Source organism: Myodes glareolus, chromosome 1 (assembly GCF_982192425.1).
Source record: "Myodes glareolus chromosome 1, mMyoGla1.1, whole genome shotgun sequence".
NCBI lineage: Eukaryota > Metazoa > Chordata > Mammalia > Rodentia > Cricetidae > Myodes > Myodes glareolus.
The window spans coordinates 110,636,765-110,654,603 of NC_142026.1; the positions used below are offsets into that span (position 1 = coordinate 110,636,765).

General features: G+C 42.9%; 1 protein-coding gene and 1 long non-coding RNA gene across 2 annotated transcripts; one reads left to right on the forward strand and one right to left on the reverse strand.

The window, feature by feature from the left end:
- Positions 1–7,787: 7,787 nt before the first annotated feature.
- On the reverse strand, positions 7,788–10,944 carry Ccn2 (cellular communication network factor 2). Its single transcript, XM_048425249.3, has 5 exons — positions 10,659–10,944; positions 10,352–10,571; positions 9,845–10,096; positions 9,511–9,722; positions 7,788–9,137 (listed from the first exon to the last, which is right to left on the reverse strand). Exons 1-5 carry the CDS (start codon positions 10,713–10,715, stop codon positions 8,841–8,843), a joined length of 1,038 nt encoding a protein of 345 aa, XP_048281206.1. The 5' UTR covers positions 10,716–10,944; the 3' UTR covers positions 7,788–8,840.
- Positions 10,945–12,209: 1,265 nt separating this feature from the next.
- On the forward strand, positions 12,210–17,450 carry LOC146895844 (uncharacterized). Its single transcript, XR_015001786.2, has 2 exons — positions 12,210–12,453; positions 16,715–17,450. It is a non-coding gene; the product is annotated as an uncharacterized LOC146895844 (long non-coding RNA).
- The last annotated feature ends 389 nt before the right edge of the window (positions 17,451–17,839 follow it).

A 17,839-nucleotide genomic window follows, 5' to 3' on the forward strand; every position in this document is an offset into this window, starting at 1 on the left:
TGTTAGAGAGACAGGAAAGACAGAGGAGCGAGATGTATTTTTTTCTTTGTTTTTTTTTTTTTTCAGTTAATTTTGAGGGGCCGCTTTCTTTTGGGAGAGAAACACTGAAGTGGTGAGGGGCAGATATAGAGGGACAGGGAGGTAAGAGGATTTGGGGTGTATAATGTGAAATTCCCAAATCATCAATCAAGAGTTATGTTATATAAATAAAGAGTAATAGCTGTTCTTTGTGGATAATTCAGAAAATAGAAAATATAAAGATGAAAAATCACTCGAGATAATTCTTTTGAGTATTATGGCAAAATTGTTAAAAGTTCTTGGATGCATTTGTTCAAAGCATCCAAGGCTTTTTAAATAGAATGTATGTATTTGATAATTAGGTTCAAGTTATTTTATGTTCTGCCTCCAAAAGTAGCTATAATGCTGACTTCCATCACTGTTGATTAATTTTGCTTATTTGATCTCATATAGATGGAGTTGTTCAGTTTGTATGTTTTGTGCTCAGTTTTTGTTTTCCCTGAAATAGCATATTTAGTTCCTTTTCTGTCACTGTGTAGTATCCCACTGGATAAATGTCCCTTATTCTAGCTGTTCTCTTATTAAGAGACATTTATGTATATTTTTCAATTTGTGGATGAACAAAATTGCTTTGAAATTTTCATATGTCTTTTGTTCATTTCTCTTACATAAATATTAGGGAGTGAATATTCACTGTGTCATAGATATAAAGTGTGGTAGTTTGAATGTAATTGGCTTCCATAATCTCATAGGGAGTGGCACTATTAGGAGGTGTGGCTTTGCTGGTGTGGGTATGACCTTGTTAGAGGAAGTGTGTCTCTGTGGAGGCGGACTTTGAGGTTTCTTATGCTCAAAAGTAACCCAGTGTCTCAGTCAACTTCCTGTTTCCTACACGATGTAGGATTCCTAGCTTCTCATCTGGTACCACATCTTCCTGCAGCCCACCATGTTCCCCATCATGATGATAATGGACTGAACCTTTGAAACTGTAAGCAAGGCACCCCAATTAAATATTTTCTTTGTAAGAGTTGAGTTGGTATGGCCATGGTGTCTCTTCACAGCAATAAACACCCTATTTAGATATATGGTTTGGTTTTACATAAGCTGTGTATGTTAACTTTGATAGCAAAACTGTGATAATATTTGTTGACTAATGTAAGCCTTAATAACTTTTACACTTATTTATTTAACTTCTGTTTGCTACCCTACTGGTGAGTTTGAAAGATTTATTTATATTAATTTATGTGTATGAGTGTTGCCTGTTTGTATGTGTATGTTACATCTGTATGCCTGGTACCTAAAGTGGCCAGAAGAGGGAATCAGAACCCTGGAACTGGGGTCACAGATGACTATGAGTTGCCATATAGGTGCTGGGAACTGAACCTCGGTCTTCCATAAGTGCAGCATTTTCTCTTAACCACTGAGTCATAATTCTAGCCTTCTAGTTTGCACTCTTGAGATGTAACCGCCTCTGAACCATTGCCTTTATCCCCGTCTTACCTCAGACTATTTTCCTAAATATCTAATACAGAAGATAGATCCACATGTCTTTTACCTTGGACCCTATATTTAGATTGGGAACTGAGTATTTTAAGAATGTTTTTACTTTGTTTACTCTGTTCTTAGTCTTGGTAACAGTCTATATATAATCGGCATGATTCATGAGGTAAAGAATAGTTATAGGCTTGGGGAGGAAAGTCCATGGAGACACAAGACAAGCAGATAGACTAGACAAGCATCACATGTGTGGATTTATAGAGGATGTGTGTCTGTTTGGCCATAAGCTAATTAAGATATGCCAACTTGAACAGCTGAGCCATTTATTTATTTATTTTTGTGAACTGTTTATCAAAATCTCAATTTGTGGCAATCTCCAACAATCTTGTTATATTCTTTGTTATTTTAAATGAGAAAATGAGATATATATTTTCATTTCCTGTAACAAAATATTTGTTTACTTTTTGAATTTGTAAAACTACACTATGTATGGTAAAAAGACACATATTTTCTTTAAACAGAACATCATGAAGTAATAGTATTGATTAAAAGATTTGGTTTTTCAAAGGTACTCCTAGGTTATTTCTGGGCTTTGTCCATCAGGGACTAATCTCCTCATAGGTACTATATAAGACATGAAGTATACTCCAAAAAATGACACAGTAGAAATTTTTATTTTGTGTGTTATGATGCCATTCAACTGTGTTAGACATGTTTCTGTTGTCATGACCAAGACTTAAGGCTAGTGTTTTTTAAAAGAATAAATTAGATTTTATTTTACTTTATGTGTATGAGTATTTTGTCTACATCTATGTATGCGTAACAAGTGCATGCCCAGAAAAAGACATTGGATCCCCTGGAACTGGAGTGACAGATAGTTCTGAGCCACCGTGAGGGTACTAAGCGTCAAACCCAAGTCATCCAGAAGATCAGTCAGTCCTCTTAACCACGGAGACATCCCTCCAACCTTATTTGTTCCTTTATTTCTTTTTTTTAAGTGTAGGCTGGCACAGTTTTGAGGCTGAATGTCCAAGATTTAATATTCTCATTGAGTCTTTGCTGCATGCATACCTTCTGGTCACGTGGCAGTATGGAGGAAGACATCTTGACAGAAATGAATGGAAAAGGCAACGAATAGTGATGTGGTGAGACCAGAAGCAAGAAGGATTTAAGGGGCATGCTGCATTCTTTTCTAGCCATTCAGTCTTGTGGCACATGACAGGCTCCACAAGAAGCACACCGATCTTTTTAGAAAATGGTGGTTTTTTTTTCCATCTTTCCTCAGTTATTTTTCCATCTTTCTCTAGCCTTCCACCTTTTAAAGATCTAATACTTCTACTTAGAGTCAACTGCTACCAGAACGTCCTTGGTGTTTTAGTGACTACATTTCAAATTAAAACCTGCGCTTAGAGATCCTTCATTGCTAAGTTCTTAGTCTGCGGAAGCTTTTGCAGTGGACAATGCAGAGAAAAAGAGGTATGTATATATTCATGTGTGCATCTGGACTTGTGTGCATGCATACTTTTAAATTTAAAGAACTTTATGCGTATGAGCATTTGCTTGCATGAATGTGTTGTGACATGTGTGTGCCTGGTACCCGAGAAGGCCAGGACATAACCTCTGATGCCCTGATACTGGAATTACAGATGGTTGCGAGCAGCCGTGGAGGTGCAGGAAACTGCACTCAGGTCCTCGGCAAGAGCAGTAAGTGTTCTTAGTTGCTGAGCCAACTCTGCAGCCCCCATGTGCACATTTTTAAGGGGACTCACCAATGTAGCCATTTCCAAGTCCAGCTCAGGAGAGAGGTTGTAGTTCACCACTTTTTCCACCGTGCCTGGATTTTCTGTCTTCCTGCCTCTGCATTCTGCTCTGTGGAGTACATGCTACCTTCATTTTCTGCTTCATCTTTAATGGCTGTTCTTTCTGTAGGCAGCCACTGTAGGCTGTGTTTTCCTCTCTTGAACTTTCTTTTCATCTTAGTTCTAAAGATAAGATGTGTTCTTATTCCAGCCAAAAGGATTAACAATGAAGGCAGTACAATCAATTCTGATGAGGAGTCAGGAAAAAAGACAGTCTAGACCCTGTGTGTGGGAATGAAAATTAGTTCAGCTGCTCTGGAAGTCTATGCTGTGTTTCCTCAGAAAAATAAAAAGGGAACTAACATACAACCCAGCTAAATCACTTCTGAAAATATACCTGAAGGAATACAAGTCTACAGACTGCAAAAATACATGCACATTCATTTTAACTGTAGCATAATTCACTATAGCCAACTTATGCCTTCGGTCTAGGTAGCCATCAACGAACGAAAATGTGGGCTACATACACAATAGCATTTTGTTCAGCTCTAAAACAAAACCCTGTCATTTGTAAGAAAACAAATGGAACTGGAGACCATTTGTGTTCAAAATACATAAAGGTAGTATTGTATATTTTTGCTCATATCCAGAATGTGGATTTAAATCTCACATACCACACACATGCATGCAAGCACGCACACACGCACGCACATGCATGCAAGGGATAAAGAAAGGGGAAGTGTTTGGGAGAGGTAAAAGACAAGAAGAAAGGAAAGGAGAAGGAAAAGGATGGTGGGTGGATATGAGCTAAGTCCATAAGACACATGAAGATATCAAAACAAAACATATTATTTTGTGAAATGACTATACATTAAAAGGTTTTTTTTAAAGGATTTACTTTATTCATTGTGATTCACAAGTCCTTATATTAACATCACAAGCGTGTTTTTGGAACTGGCTCACTAATATGTTTCTTAAAAACAGTTCATGGGATCAGTACTCCTTTGAGTTCTCAAATGTTTTTAAGGGTTTGACTGTGTACTTTGTACATTGCTTTCTTTGTTTTCAATTAAAGTCTTTTATGGTGTTCAAAGACATACCAACTTGTTCATGGAATCCAGGATCTTTTTCTGTAGCTGGATTACTCAGATCTTAGTTAACAATAACATCTTATTTATTACTTACTTACTTATCTGACCTATCATTCCTTTTGCAGAAACATAGACACTATCCTCTAAGGTTCTGGTATCTTTGTTTTTCACTGTTGTGGACTTGCTAAATCTGAGCAACTGAATTTGAGACAAATTTAATATTGTTTCCTTGACAGATGAATCATCTTTCTGGATTCCCAGTTCAGTGTGATGGTTAGTGTTCAATGCCAACAGTTCCAAGAGCCCACGGAGAGAAGGACTCAAAGGTTGTAACTTATACACATTATGTTTGCATGTCTAGTTGACAAAGGATAGACTCGTGGTGGCTAATAGTGTCAATTTGACAGAATCTAGAATCATAAAGGCAGTGCCATAGTGAGTTTCATTTGTCAGATTGGTATGCCAGGGAAGGGGAACCTTAACTGAGGAATGCCCTCCATTGGATTGGACTGTGAACATATAGGTATGAGTTTTCTCAATGGCTAATTGATATAGCAGGGCACTGGTACTGTGGGTGGTATCATCCCAGGGCAGTGGGTCTGGGCTGTATAGGAATGGTAAATAAGCAAGCCCAAGAATGCAAGCCAAATAAACAATGTTCCACCACGGTCTCTGTTTAAGTGCCTACCTCCAGGTGTCTGCTTTGAATTCATTACTTGGCTTCCCCCTTGATGGTGGACCAGATACTGTAACCTGAAATAAACCCTTTCCTCCGAAAGCTGTTTGTGGTCAGTGTTTTTATCACAGTAACAGAAAGAGAACTAGAAGCCTCTGGGTCTGGTTGAGAGAAGTTTTCTCTATCAGATTAATTGAGATACTAAGACCCACCTTGGTTGTTGGGCCATCCCCTTGCATCAGATGTGGTCCAGTCCTCGAGTGAATAATACCAAGAATGCTAGCTGAACACTTGAGCATTCCTATCTGTCTGCTCATTGACTGAGGTTGCAATCTGACCAGGTACCTCAAGCTCTTACCATTCTGACTTCCCCTCCACAACAGACTGCCTGTCATTTTATCTTTGGCACCGTGGCTGCACCTTAATCGACTGCTACCTCTGCCAGCGACTGCAATGCCGCAATTAAGGGCCCGTTTCTCTAGCAGCAGCCTGCCAGGCAGAAGCCTGCTGAAAATTTGGCTCCCACAGGCACCAGCTCTGTTGTTGCCACTAAAGGTCTCTTTAACTAAATCTCCATCATTCTAATGAGAATAAGACTTGAGATTCAAAGGCTGGGGTGAAAAACCTGTGAGCTCAGGCTGAGTAGCAACGAGCTGACTTTCTCTACTTGCTGGTGAGCATGGTAGACCAATGTTTCTGTTTCACCAAATGAGAAAAACCAAACTCCACCCAGGATGAACAAGCGGGTCCTTCCTCCAACACCCTACTACTTCTAGTGCCTCTCTATCTCTTCTCTCTAGTTCTATGGTTACTTTCTGTAACCATTAGTTGCTAAGGCAGACTTCTGACCCAGGGTTAATTTTATTTAATTAATGCAAATGCAAATGTGGGGTTCACAGTGTGATCCAATATCCCCCAACAACTGTGTTCTTCAACTGTGTCCCAAATTAAGCCCTTCCTTCCTTCGGTTGCTTTTGCTGGGGATCTTGTTACAGCAGTGGAACAAGCACTTAAGACACTTAGTCTCCCAAGTAGCTGGGATCACAGGCCTCTGCCCCTTGGCCCAGCCTCCTATTTTATCTCAGTCTTCTTTCTGTTGCCCTGACAGGCTCTATTTTGATTCCATTTCTAAGTGTGTGCGTTTTGTCTTGGAAAGCAGCCATGACTGTAAGTTGTATTGGAGTCACCCAACCCCCCCCCCCCAAGTCAGCACTGTTTTCAAACCAGCTGTACTTCTAGCCAGCACTTGCTGGTTCCTCGGGAGCTCTCTCGTTCTCAAAACATCACATGTCCCCTTGTTCTTTTTCTTTTTTTCCCACGCCTGCTGACACAGTTCAGGCCTTTGGGTGGTTAGTGATTTGTCTTCATTCCTATCTTGAGTTCAAGGGGTGTCTTGTCTCCTAATTTTATTACATACTGCTCATGGGAGTTTAGTTATGCAATTTACTTGCTGTTTCTGTGTGCAGATTTGGAAATCCTTTCATCCACTACAGCTTCTGGTTTTTCCAGAATTCTCTGATTTCTTTCAAAAGTTAGGCTGTTTTACCATGGCTCTTCATCTTTGCAGTTGGGAATCAGTTGACGGAAAGGAAATGGGTGCCAGCAATGTACTATTTATGGCCACTTGGGTAATGGCTTCTACTGCAAGTCTTGCCATGTACCTATGAGGGCACACTCTAAAGCCCAGTGTTACGACCAGAAGTCCTGTTCTCATAGGAAGTTTTTCATTTGGTTTGTGGTGTGAGCACTATTTGTAGCACGTCTCTACCGTCAGGTGCAATTTTTGTCTCTCAGAGTGACTACAAGATTTTTAACTACTGCAGGACAGGTTAGTCTGTCTGCAACGTTTTTTTTCCTGACTGAAATCCACAGCTATCCTCATCTAGAAAAAGAAAACAGGTTTTTAATCGCCTTTAGAGTGTTTGTGGGTCTGTCTTTTTCACTGCTCAGCAGAAGCCAAGTATGTCCAGGATCACTTCTACATCAGGGTCCTTGAAGAACTTTACTTTGTCACCGGTAAGCCACATCGGTAATTAGGATATGCTGATTACAAGGTCTGATGCAGTCAAACACGTGGGACAATAGGGTGGAATCATTTTGCAATGAAAACCATTTCTATTAATGCTAATGAATGGAAAATTGTCTTATCCTGTCTTTTACAGTTGTCATAAGTTGTCATGGCAACAGGAAAACATAATTGCGCACAATCAAACATTGATCTCATTTTAATGTGTATATTATTCTATACTTTCTATGTAAACAGTGATAGCATCAAGTTCAGAAGCAGCTGTAGCTGAAAACACAAGATAATGTTGTAAATATTTTATCCATGCAAGGCACAGACTAATTTGTGATGTGCAAGACTAGAAATTAACTCCAAAGTCCAGAGGTGCCGGTGTAAAGGGGACTGAGTGCAATAGCACAGGGGTCAGTGGAGTCTAAAGTCATCTACACAGAACCGGATTTAAAGTCCTCCTCAAGCAAGTTCAGATGCCTGCGTATTCAACATGATGTGCTTATCTGTAATCCTATAACACTCCGTTCAGTGCAAAAGGATGCTTATGCAAGATTCTATTGATTCCTATTCTTCATATATCCCAAAGGTATCTGGAAACTCCTAAGTGAGTTACCTTAACATGAATAGAAACTTCCCATTTACATTCAGGAAAACTCAAGAATTGCTTATAAGAAAGAACAGTCAAGCCCTTCATATAAAAAATATATACTTTATTTTCAACTAGAAAGGTGCAAACATGTAACTTTTGGTCACACTCTCAACAAATAAACTGCCCAAAAAACAGTCATAGTCAAAGCTGAAGCAAACACTTCCACATGGGAATCTGACCAGCTCCCCCGAGCCAGCCACTTCTTAATAATGGCCATTTGTTCACAGACAGTGAGGTTACCACATTTCCCACCAGAAATCTGACCTGCGAGGTGTTGCTTCCCTGTCAGCAAACCTCCATCAGTCAGGCTAAAATTTCCACTTCAGTATCTCCTTTGTTTTGAATCACAGACAATCTTTATGTCTTAACTATGGTGTTCAGAATTTGAGGCTATCAGTTTAAAATACCAAAAGCATTTAAAACAAAAATAGGCACAGACAATTTTAAATTAACTTAGATAACTGTACAAATATATATATATATATCCACAATATTTACAATATCAATAAAAAAAATCTGGCTTGTTACAGGCAAATTCACTTGCCACAAGCTGTCCAGTCTAATAGACAAGATTCCGACGCCTGACCACCGTCATTTGAATCAGAATGTCAGAGCTGAATCTGCTGTTATCAGTTAAAGAACAGCTGGACTCAGCCTCCTCTAGGAGGAGGATACACTGCCCAGCTGTTGCTAGTGCAGGTCCGTCTGCAAGGATGCTATAATTTTCCTCCCCAATTACACGCCAAACAGCAGGCACATTGCTGCTTTTAAGATGACCTCGGATAGCACCAGCCTTTCTCCTGGTGTCTCCACTGTTCCCGGAGACACACCTCAGTATACATACATTCTGGCGCTGGGCACGAATGAAGTCCAACTGTCAAGTCTAAACTGTCTTCAAACCAGTGTCTGAGACTGGCAGACTACTTGTATGACCATGGCCTAACGTTCTCACTTGGGTGGGAAGCTTTCTCCCCCAGCAGTTAGAAACACAGATTTAAATTAATGTGCTACTGTCATGGTTTTTACAGAAAAATGAGATGTAACTCAGTTCAAGTTATAGTCTTAACAAGTCCATGTCCCTTACTCCCTGGCTTTATGCCATGTCTCCATACATCTTCCTGTAGTACAGGGACTCAAAGATGTCATTGTCCCCAGGACAGTTGTAATGGCAGGCACAGGTCTTGATGAACATCATGTTCTTCTTCATGATCTCGCCGTCGGGACATTTGAATTCCACGGGCAGGGTGGTGGTTCTGTGCGGTGTGCAGCATCGACCGTCCGTGCACACCCCACAGAACTTAGCCCGGTAGGTCTTCACGCTGCTGCAGCCGGAAAGTTCGAACTTGACAGGCTTGGAGATTTTAGGGGTACGGATGCACTTTTTGCCCTTCTAAGGAAGACAAGAAGAGAAACGGCAATTACTACAAGGGGAGTGGCCTTCCTCCGCCCTCTGTAGTCTAGTCCTATGTCATCTGACTTGTGTTTATATTCCGAGTGGAGAGACTGGGAGTTGCATTTGCCAGTTTTCCAAAAATAGCCAGAGCCTCTTTTTGGAGAGTCTTGAATCAGCTAAAACCGTGGAGAATTTTGTAGTGGAGATCTAGCGGCTGCTATTACACAATCTCTCATTCCAGCCAGACAGCTCCATGGTTAGATATTTTTGGAGATAACAGGACTATAATTACAAGGGAGTCGAGACACCTAACTTAGCTTCTCTTCATTATCATCCCGAGAAAATGAGGGACTGAGGGCAGAATATGTACCTTAATGTTCTCTTCCAGATCAGCTTCACAAGGCCTGACCATGCAGAGGCGACTCTGCTTCTCCAGTCTGCAGAAGGCATTGTCATTGGTAACCCGGGTGGAGATGCCCATCCCACAGGTCTTGGAACAGGCACTCCATTCTGTGGTCTGGACCAGACAGTTGGCTCTCATCATAGTTGGGTCTGGGCCAAATGTGTCTTCCAGTCGGTAGGCTGTGAGAGTAGGATGCATAAACACAAGGTAAAACACCCAGATAGGACAGTTTTCCCCTTCGCTTGGTGAACTTGGGCCTGGGCCCTGAGGTGGGGGAGAGTCTTAGAGGACGAGAACTCACCAGCCAGGGCAGGGCCAACCACGGTGCGGTCCTTGGGCTCATCACACACCCATTCCTCACAACATTTTCCAGGCAGCTTAACTCTTCTCGGGAAGGGGCAGTCAGGGCTGGGCAGGCGGACGTCCATGCTGCATAGGGGCACGCAGCCCACAGCCCCGTCCAGGCAAGTGCATTGATATTTGCAGCTGCTTTGGAAGGACTCACCACTGCGGTACACCGACCCACCGAAGACACAGGGCGCACCATCTTTGGCTGCAGGAGAGCAAGAGAAAGAGGTAGATGTCAGTGGGTCCCAGAGATCAGAACAGCTGGAACACTGTGCCTGTCAAGGCAGTGAGCTAGGGTCAGGACTGAAGGGGGCTGGCTGGAAGCAGCTGCACACAAGGACTTGGTTGAGAAATTCCCTTTGTAGAGGGAATCATGGTGGGCTTGACAGAAGTGGTGGTTCAATACCAAACAGGGGCTCTCTCTTGCCAGGGAACTGGGCTTGGCGACTGCGGGACTTACCGGTGCACACGCCGATCTTGCGGTTGGCCGGGGAGCCGAAGTCGCAGTAGAGGCCCTTGTGTGGGTCGCAGGGGTCACGCTCCGTGCACAGCTCTCCAAGCTGCTTGGCGCAGACGCGGCAGCAACCGCATCCGTCCAGCACCAGGCTCACACCAGCTGGGCAGCGCGGCGCCGGCTCGGTGCACTGGCACTGCGCGCTGCAGTCCTGGCCGGTAGTGGGCTGCGGAGAGGAAGAGGAGAGCGGTCAGTCTGCGATCGCAGCTCGCTCTGCCCTCCCTCCGTCCTTTCCGTCATTCTAGAAGCTTACCCGACTGCAGAGGGCTAACAGGAGCACCAAAGCGAGGCTGACGGGATTCGCGATCATGGTCGGGACTCGGCGGGAGGATGCACAGCAGCGGGGCGCAGAGGCGACGAGGGGCGCGGCCGGAGCCTGGACACGGACTCTGGGCGGAGGTTGGTGTCTGGAAGCTCCAGGCGGTGGCGTCTGGGACTGTCGGCTGGGGGCGGCTGCAGTCTGGAGGAGGTCGGTCTCCTGGGGTCGGAGCTGGAGTGGCTCTGGCTGCCTCTTCTTGGAGGGAAGAGTTGTGTGAGGCTGGGAAGGGCGGCGCTGGCTTTTATACTCTCCCAAGCGGCCGGCTCGCCAAAGAACTGAAAGGAGTCCTACACAAACAGGGACATTCCTTGCATTCCTCCCCACCTTCCTGCCTCATCAACTCACACCGGATTGATCCTGACCCCTTGACACTCCGCATTCCTCCGTCTGAAAAAGCTGGCACACTTCAGCTCACTCGAAAAAAAAAAAAAGGGCGCTGTGTTTCCAGCACAACACCAAATAGATTTTTTTCCCCACCGTGTCCTCCTTGCACCCCTCGTGATAATATCATTTAGAAATACATGGACAATGATTATTTCTCGTATTTCTTCTTTTTAAAAATCGCCTTGCCAGTTTTATCTACTAACAAAAAAAAAACAACTTCTGAGAACTGTGGTAGAGAAAAATCCAAAATTATTTCCTTTTCATTATTTTTGCATTTTTTTTCTTTAAAGGGGCTCTAATCTCTTGGAGTTCTACTGAGAGTAGAGGGATGCTTATAGCCATATGAAAACCCCCTCCCCATCCCGGATTTCAAGATGCCTCTGTGCAAAAGTAAATTCTATATCTGAAATATAGGCATTTGATCTTTGGTCACTCGAGATAACGGTTTTAGTGACTGATGGTAAGGCCTGGAGGTGGGGTGTTGGGAGGTGGGGGAGGAGAGAGAGAGGGAGAGAGAGAGAGAGAGGACAAAACCAGGGTTTTGAGTAAGAATGGAGGTTCCTGGGGGAGAATTGCAGCCCTCTTTATAGTTGTAGGGACCTTATTTTGGAGGTTCAGGGAGGGAAGGAGAATGACTGAAAATCATTAGTAGGTCATAATTTCAGAGCAAGTGGCTATGTCTTGGGTAGGTAGGTATCACGATGGAATACCTACCTTTCTTCCACACAGGCTGGAAGAAACAGGAGAGAGACTGGCGGGTTCAGTTGGGACATTTTAAACACTGTTGTCCTGAGGTACCTCCTTGGATTTTACTTACACTAAACCCCGTAATCTAACGATGTTGACGGTTGTTTGGAAGTAAAACATTTGTTGACATAACAAAACGACAACCAGTTGGTTTGTGTCTAGTTATAACCTGTCTATAAGCTACAACTGTCAGTGCTTAATATAATTTTAGTGACTCCCCCAAGTGTCTATGAATAGTGATGGACCTCATATTACCCAAGTAGCTTGCAGTCCAGGGGAGGGAGGTAAAGTCCAGGAAAGAATACGTTTATTCCCCGTTTGTGTGTCGATGTTAAATTTAAACAATGTGCCTAAGCTTGTCCCCGTTTCTCAACATTGCTATTTAGCTACAATAAGGATCCCTTTTAAAATACAGTGTAGTCACTTAGGACCTGTGTTATTTATTGGCTTCTTTTGAGAATAACTTCAATAATTCCCATTTTATGTAGAGAGATTCTGGGACCATGACACTCTTTTCCCTAAGGCCGCGTCATTTACCACAGCTGATACCAGAGGATGGCTTCCTCTCATTGCTGATGCTTCTGAATGGAAGTTTAAGGTAAATATATCTTCACGGACTAACTTCAGAAACAACCCTGTATAGATTTACAGTTTAAAATTGGTCTCTTTTATTTCTTTAATTTTTTAATTTTCAATTACTCTATGGATTAATAGCGCAGGGATGAGGGATATCCACTTCAGCCTTGGCAATGATCCCATCATCTGCTCACAATTACCTCGTTTAAGCCAGCCACATGCTGTACGGGGCAGTTGCATGTCAACAGCGAGCAGCGAGAAGTGGCTGGAAGTGTGAACAGCCTCTGAAGTGCAGGGAGAATTTTCATCGTTGTTAGTTAGTGTTCTTTCCAAACATTCCTCAAAGAGAAGAGGCCTGAGAGTTCCTATTTAAAGAAAGAACATTCCAAGTGATGAGAATAGCCGCATGTAATATTAAAGGCAGCCTGGCCCCTAACTTGCTTTCCTCATTGATGATTTTTGAAAAGCCCCAACTATGTTGGAAGCCACAGTGAAGTCTTTCAAGTGCTAACCTGCCAATCATTACCTGTGCCACCAATGGTCAGAATGGTGGGATGGGTGAGGAAGGGGCAGGATTGAAGGGCGAGTACCATCTAAGGTGGGATGTGGACTCTGAGGTGAGCTCTCTGGCTTGCTATGTGGTGGGGGGTGGGGCAGGAGAGAAGGTGGAGCAATCTTGGAAACCACAAGAGCATCGGAGAGCCACCAAGGGCTTTCTGCAGGCAGGGAGCAGGCTCAGTCATAGGGGTAAGTGGCTGGGCTTTTTACAATTGAGGAACTTTGGTTTATGTTCTTAAAACTGCCATTCACAAATCTCAGGAAAGTCACAAGGAGGAGCTCTACTCCAAGCTGTCATTTATAAAATAAAGATAAGAAATTTCAGATTCACAGATTTCAGTGAGGATAAATTATGCTAAAATTCTCATAAAGCAGATACTTCATGGTTTTTTTTTGCTTGTTTGTTTGTTTTGGATTTCTCTGTGTAGTTTTGGAGCCTTTTAATCTCAATTTTTCATCTTTTTATCCTTCCTTCATTTTTTCCCTCTCTCGCTCCACCTCCCCCCACCTTTGTTCTTCTTTCCTGCTGTTAAGAGTACATTACCACTCTGTACCATTGTTAAAATATATCAGCATTACAACTTGTGGTTTTGTCATAAAATTCACACCTCAAATTCTCAGTAAATCCATGATGAGTTCCAAATGAATGGTTTTAATATTAACTAGGGGAAGCTACCTTGTGGAAATGTACAGTCTGTATAAAAATCTCAGAAGAGATGTACTGTTTATTTGAAACGTCGTTTGAAGCTTTCTGATCAAAACACCAGAAGAGGTGAAAACAAAAGACTGTTTCTACAAGAATCACACAGAGAAGAGGGGGAAGTGGAAGGAGGGAGGAGGGGTGGTGGCAGCAGAAGACATCCAAGACATTCATAGACTGGAAAGTATGTTTTTATTATGATACAGGTCATTAAGTGCCAGGAAATCCAGAAGGAAAGGCTGACACTCCAGCCTCAGTCCATGCCATGGCACCTGAATCCTTACACTATTATAAATGAGTCAGCAAATGTTTGTGTGCACCTGGGCGGTAAAGTGGAAATAGTGGCTTCTTACAGCTTCATCCAACTCTGCCCTATCCCAAGCTTTTTGATTGACAGCAGGTCAAAAATGGGAGAGAAAAATCCTTGAAATGGTACGCAGAATAAAGATGCTTATTTGAACTTGCGAGCAGGGGTTTAGTTAGTAAATGATTTTAAGAGAGCATTTTTTTATTCAGACCCAACAAGTAGATGAGGAATTCACAAAGGTGGCCACACAAAGTACCTGTGAATAAAATGGGGCATCTTCTACACAGGTCTTTCGGTTGAGTCTTGTATGACATTTGACTGTGCTTCTATTATATTCCTTCCCATATGTTTTCTGCTGCTTCCCCTCCTCCCCTTCCACAGAATTGATCAGGTAGAACAGAGAGAGAGAGAGAGAGAGAGAGAGAGAGAGAGAGAGAGAGAGAATCCAGCAGGACTACAGCAAAGTGGCCAGACTTAAGAGTGTTTGTGTACTTAAAGAAGGAATCTTGCACATTTTCAGTCTTTCAGTTGTAGACGGTTTCTTATAAGAGCAAGCAGAAGTCAGTGCCAGTCCTCAAAGAGGAAATCAAAAGTCCCAATGTGACTCAAAGCCAAAACCCATATGCAATACATACACTGAGCTGTCAGGCTTGTAGCAAGTCTGTCCCTAGCTGTATAAGGGCATCTGAACACTCTGGTGATTTTTTTTTTTAATATGTTGGGTAAGGAATGGGTTTCCCAGTGTTTCTGGCATGTCCTAGGTTCAGTCATGTCACTGAATTCCACCAATCCTTCCCCTAAAAAAGAACAAAAACAAAAAACCAAACCAACCAAACAAAAACCAAAACATGGGGCAGAGAGCATGCCAGAGTCTTTTTGAAAAATAGTAATAAATCTTATTCTAAAACCCCCAGGAACCCGAGCTGGGCTTCCATGACCTTCTATTTGCTTCAGTTGAAGGTTAAGGAGAGTGTCCTCAGCCCCCCTCTCCACCCAGCCCAGCCCCCCTCCCCTGGGAGTCACAAGTGGAAGGAAATGTGGATGTTTGCTATGAAAATTACATTCATTGCCTTCCTGCTTTTCCCTCTTTTATAATGAATTCTCTAACTTAGGATATTTTTGGATTCCGAGGTCCTGGTCAGAAGGCAATGGCTCTGTGTGGTTTGTTTTGCGTTTGCCTGCTCACTTCCTTGCTTGTACCCAGAGCTGTGGGGCAAGGTGGAAGGAGAAGATGGTTTGTGCTTTAATGAGATGCTTCCCACACCGTACCATTTGTCTCTCTTTGTTAGTTTGACTGGACTTGTGTGTTAGCTGACTCGGAAGCCTGTCCTCTGCTAACAGGAGGTGGCGCTAGAGGGCACAGTGTCTCCAGGACCCAGCTTTCTCAGGTGGTGAACTCAATGTGTTTGTAACTGAGAATTTGGAAGCATTCCCCACCCTTTTCTCATCAAACTGAGCGCAATAAAAAAATGTGACATGTAAATTTTAAAAGGGAGATGCTCACGTATTAAACGGTGTAGTTTGGAGGGACTAATCAATAGATGTAGGAGGAGAGAATTGAGATAGACTTTATCCATGCCAGGGAATAGGAGTGAATGGGGGTAGAAAGAACTACTATGAACTGTACACAAACATATCTCAGATTTTCGGTGGAGAGTGGGATAAATTTAGACAGAACCCCATCAGCCAAAACTTGGAAATGAGCTTCCATCTCAGCTAACTGCCGCACCCGCAACCTCATTTTGCAATGCCAGGGGCCCTTAGACTTAGGCTTGAAAATCATCAGAGAGAAACTAGAGGAAAAAGTGAGGAGGCTGAAGGGGTGAGTTCCATTCCCACCTGACATTTAAAAGCCCTGGAACTACTCCCTTGTGTGTGAAGGCCTGTGTTAAAATACTACCACGTTAAATAAGGCTTTTAGAGAAGGTATATTATCTCAGAAGCAAAGCTATTACTGTATGTAAAGAGGAAAATCATATTCTGCTTAAACACTTGGCATATCACATTCTAAGTAGCTGAAGTAATACCCTGTGCTAGGTTTCATCTGATATTAAAACACACGCAGATCTTATTCTTATTTAACTAGGACACTCCTTAAAGTTCTGGGTGCCTGGAACAGTTACCGCACATTTACAAAACCCTTTACTTATGGTGACAGTTCAGTTTGCTTTGTGACAAAGTCTGGCTACGTAGCCCAGGCTGGCCTTGAACTATTATTGGTCCTCTGGCCATAGCCTCCAGAAACGCTGGGATGACAGGCATGGCCAACGCCTGGCTCTCTATGCGGTATCTTACTTCAACTTCATTATAACTCTATGAGGTATTAATCTCGCCAGTTTGTAGGGATGGGAATTGAGGCACAAGGATGTTCACACAACATAGGTGTAGCTAGAGGTGGTGCAGTAATGTGTGAAGCTGAATTTTGCTTTTCTACAAACAATACCCTTGTCTTTGCTTCCCAACTTGCTTTCCATCTCGTTCTATATACAGTGTCTGTCCTTTAGATAGTTATCTCCGATCCTCTTCAGCTCTTGAAACACACACATTGAGAGGCATGTGAAACACCCCAGGCTACTTGGCATGGAAGTCTGGTACTTTGGTGTGTCTGATGAATGTGAAGTTGAGAGGTAATGGTTCCTAGCCTATGCTAGAAGAGAAATTTGGACTTAAGGATGTATTTGTTTGTTTCTTTGTTTGTTTCTATTGTTACCAATTAAGGTTTGGTGATTTTGCTGCCGGGTAGACAGATGTGTTACATCTTGTCTACAGATGAACCGATCCAGCTCAACCAGGAAAAATGAATCAAGATGATGGCTGGAATCCCAGAGGCTCACGTCAGGGTGTGTCCCGCTGTGACATCAGCTTTATCCCACGCTGACAAGGTCCATGTCCAACACTGTGCTGTCTTGTTTAGGCTGAGAATCGGACCAACCACAGACATCATAAAAGCTTGCTCGAATAACTGCGCCATTGACTGATAAGCTGCCCTTATGAATAAATATGAAACGGTCTGTGGCAGGCTATCCACACCCAGCTGACAGCCTCAGTACACACGGGGTTTCCGTGAATGACCCTCAACAGGCATGTCCCAGGACGGAATAAATGCTAAGTATATTTTATGAACTAGTCTTCGTTGAAAACGCACATTCCTTAAACTAGGTGCCTTGAATGCATAGCCTCTTCTGTAGCTCCTGCCCTCTCCTCTTTAGGTGACGAGTGACTGGCACTGAGCCATGTCTCAGTTCGTGTCGTTAGTGGAATGTGATCTCTGTGGTCACTGCGTGTGGCAAAGTTTGAGAGTGTTGTCTAGGAATGGCAGGCTCATGACAAGGGAATTTTCTCATTGACTCATCGTGTGTGAGAAAGTTAAGAACTATAGCATGAAGTTTCATCTAATTACGGACTTGCTAATGTCTGGAAAGATTTTACCATAAAGGTATTTCTTCTGTGTGTATTTATTTTGTCCAGATGGATTGTTTGGAGCATTTTCATGACTTCTAACATTTCTATGCCTTTTTTTTTTTATTGTTGTTGATGTTTTTCATCTTGTTTTGCTCTGCTCTTTCCACGTGTAGCTGATTCCTGAGGCTCCATCTGTTTGTTTTCAACCCAGTAGGTAAGTAAGCAAGCTTCCTGTCCAGCTAGCTTTGGATAGACTTTGAACGAGCCTTTCTTTGCAGTAGGGCTGGGCATTACCAAGGCCAAATTATCCCATTCTGGCTTTGATCACTTTCCAAGCATGCCCCTCCCTTACCGACAAGTAGATTTTTCCTGGCCAGCTTCTGAAGTAGCTGTCAGAAGGGGGACCACAGTATGGTGGTACACCATCTGCCTCTCATGTGT

Coding starts and splice junctions, on each gene's coding strand:
- Ccn2 (XM_048425249.3), bottom strand. CDS start 10,715: ATGATCGCGAATCCCGTCAGCCTCGCTTTGGTGCTCCTGTTAGCCCTC. Junction 10,572..10,658: donor TGTTAGCCCTCTGCAGTCGG/GTAAGCTTCTAG, acceptor TCCTCTCCGCAG/CCCACTACCGGCCAGGACTG. Junction 10,097..10,351: donor CAAGATCGGCGTGTGCACCG/GTAAGTCCCGCA, acceptor GCTCTCCTGCAG/CCAAAGATGGTGCGCCCTGT.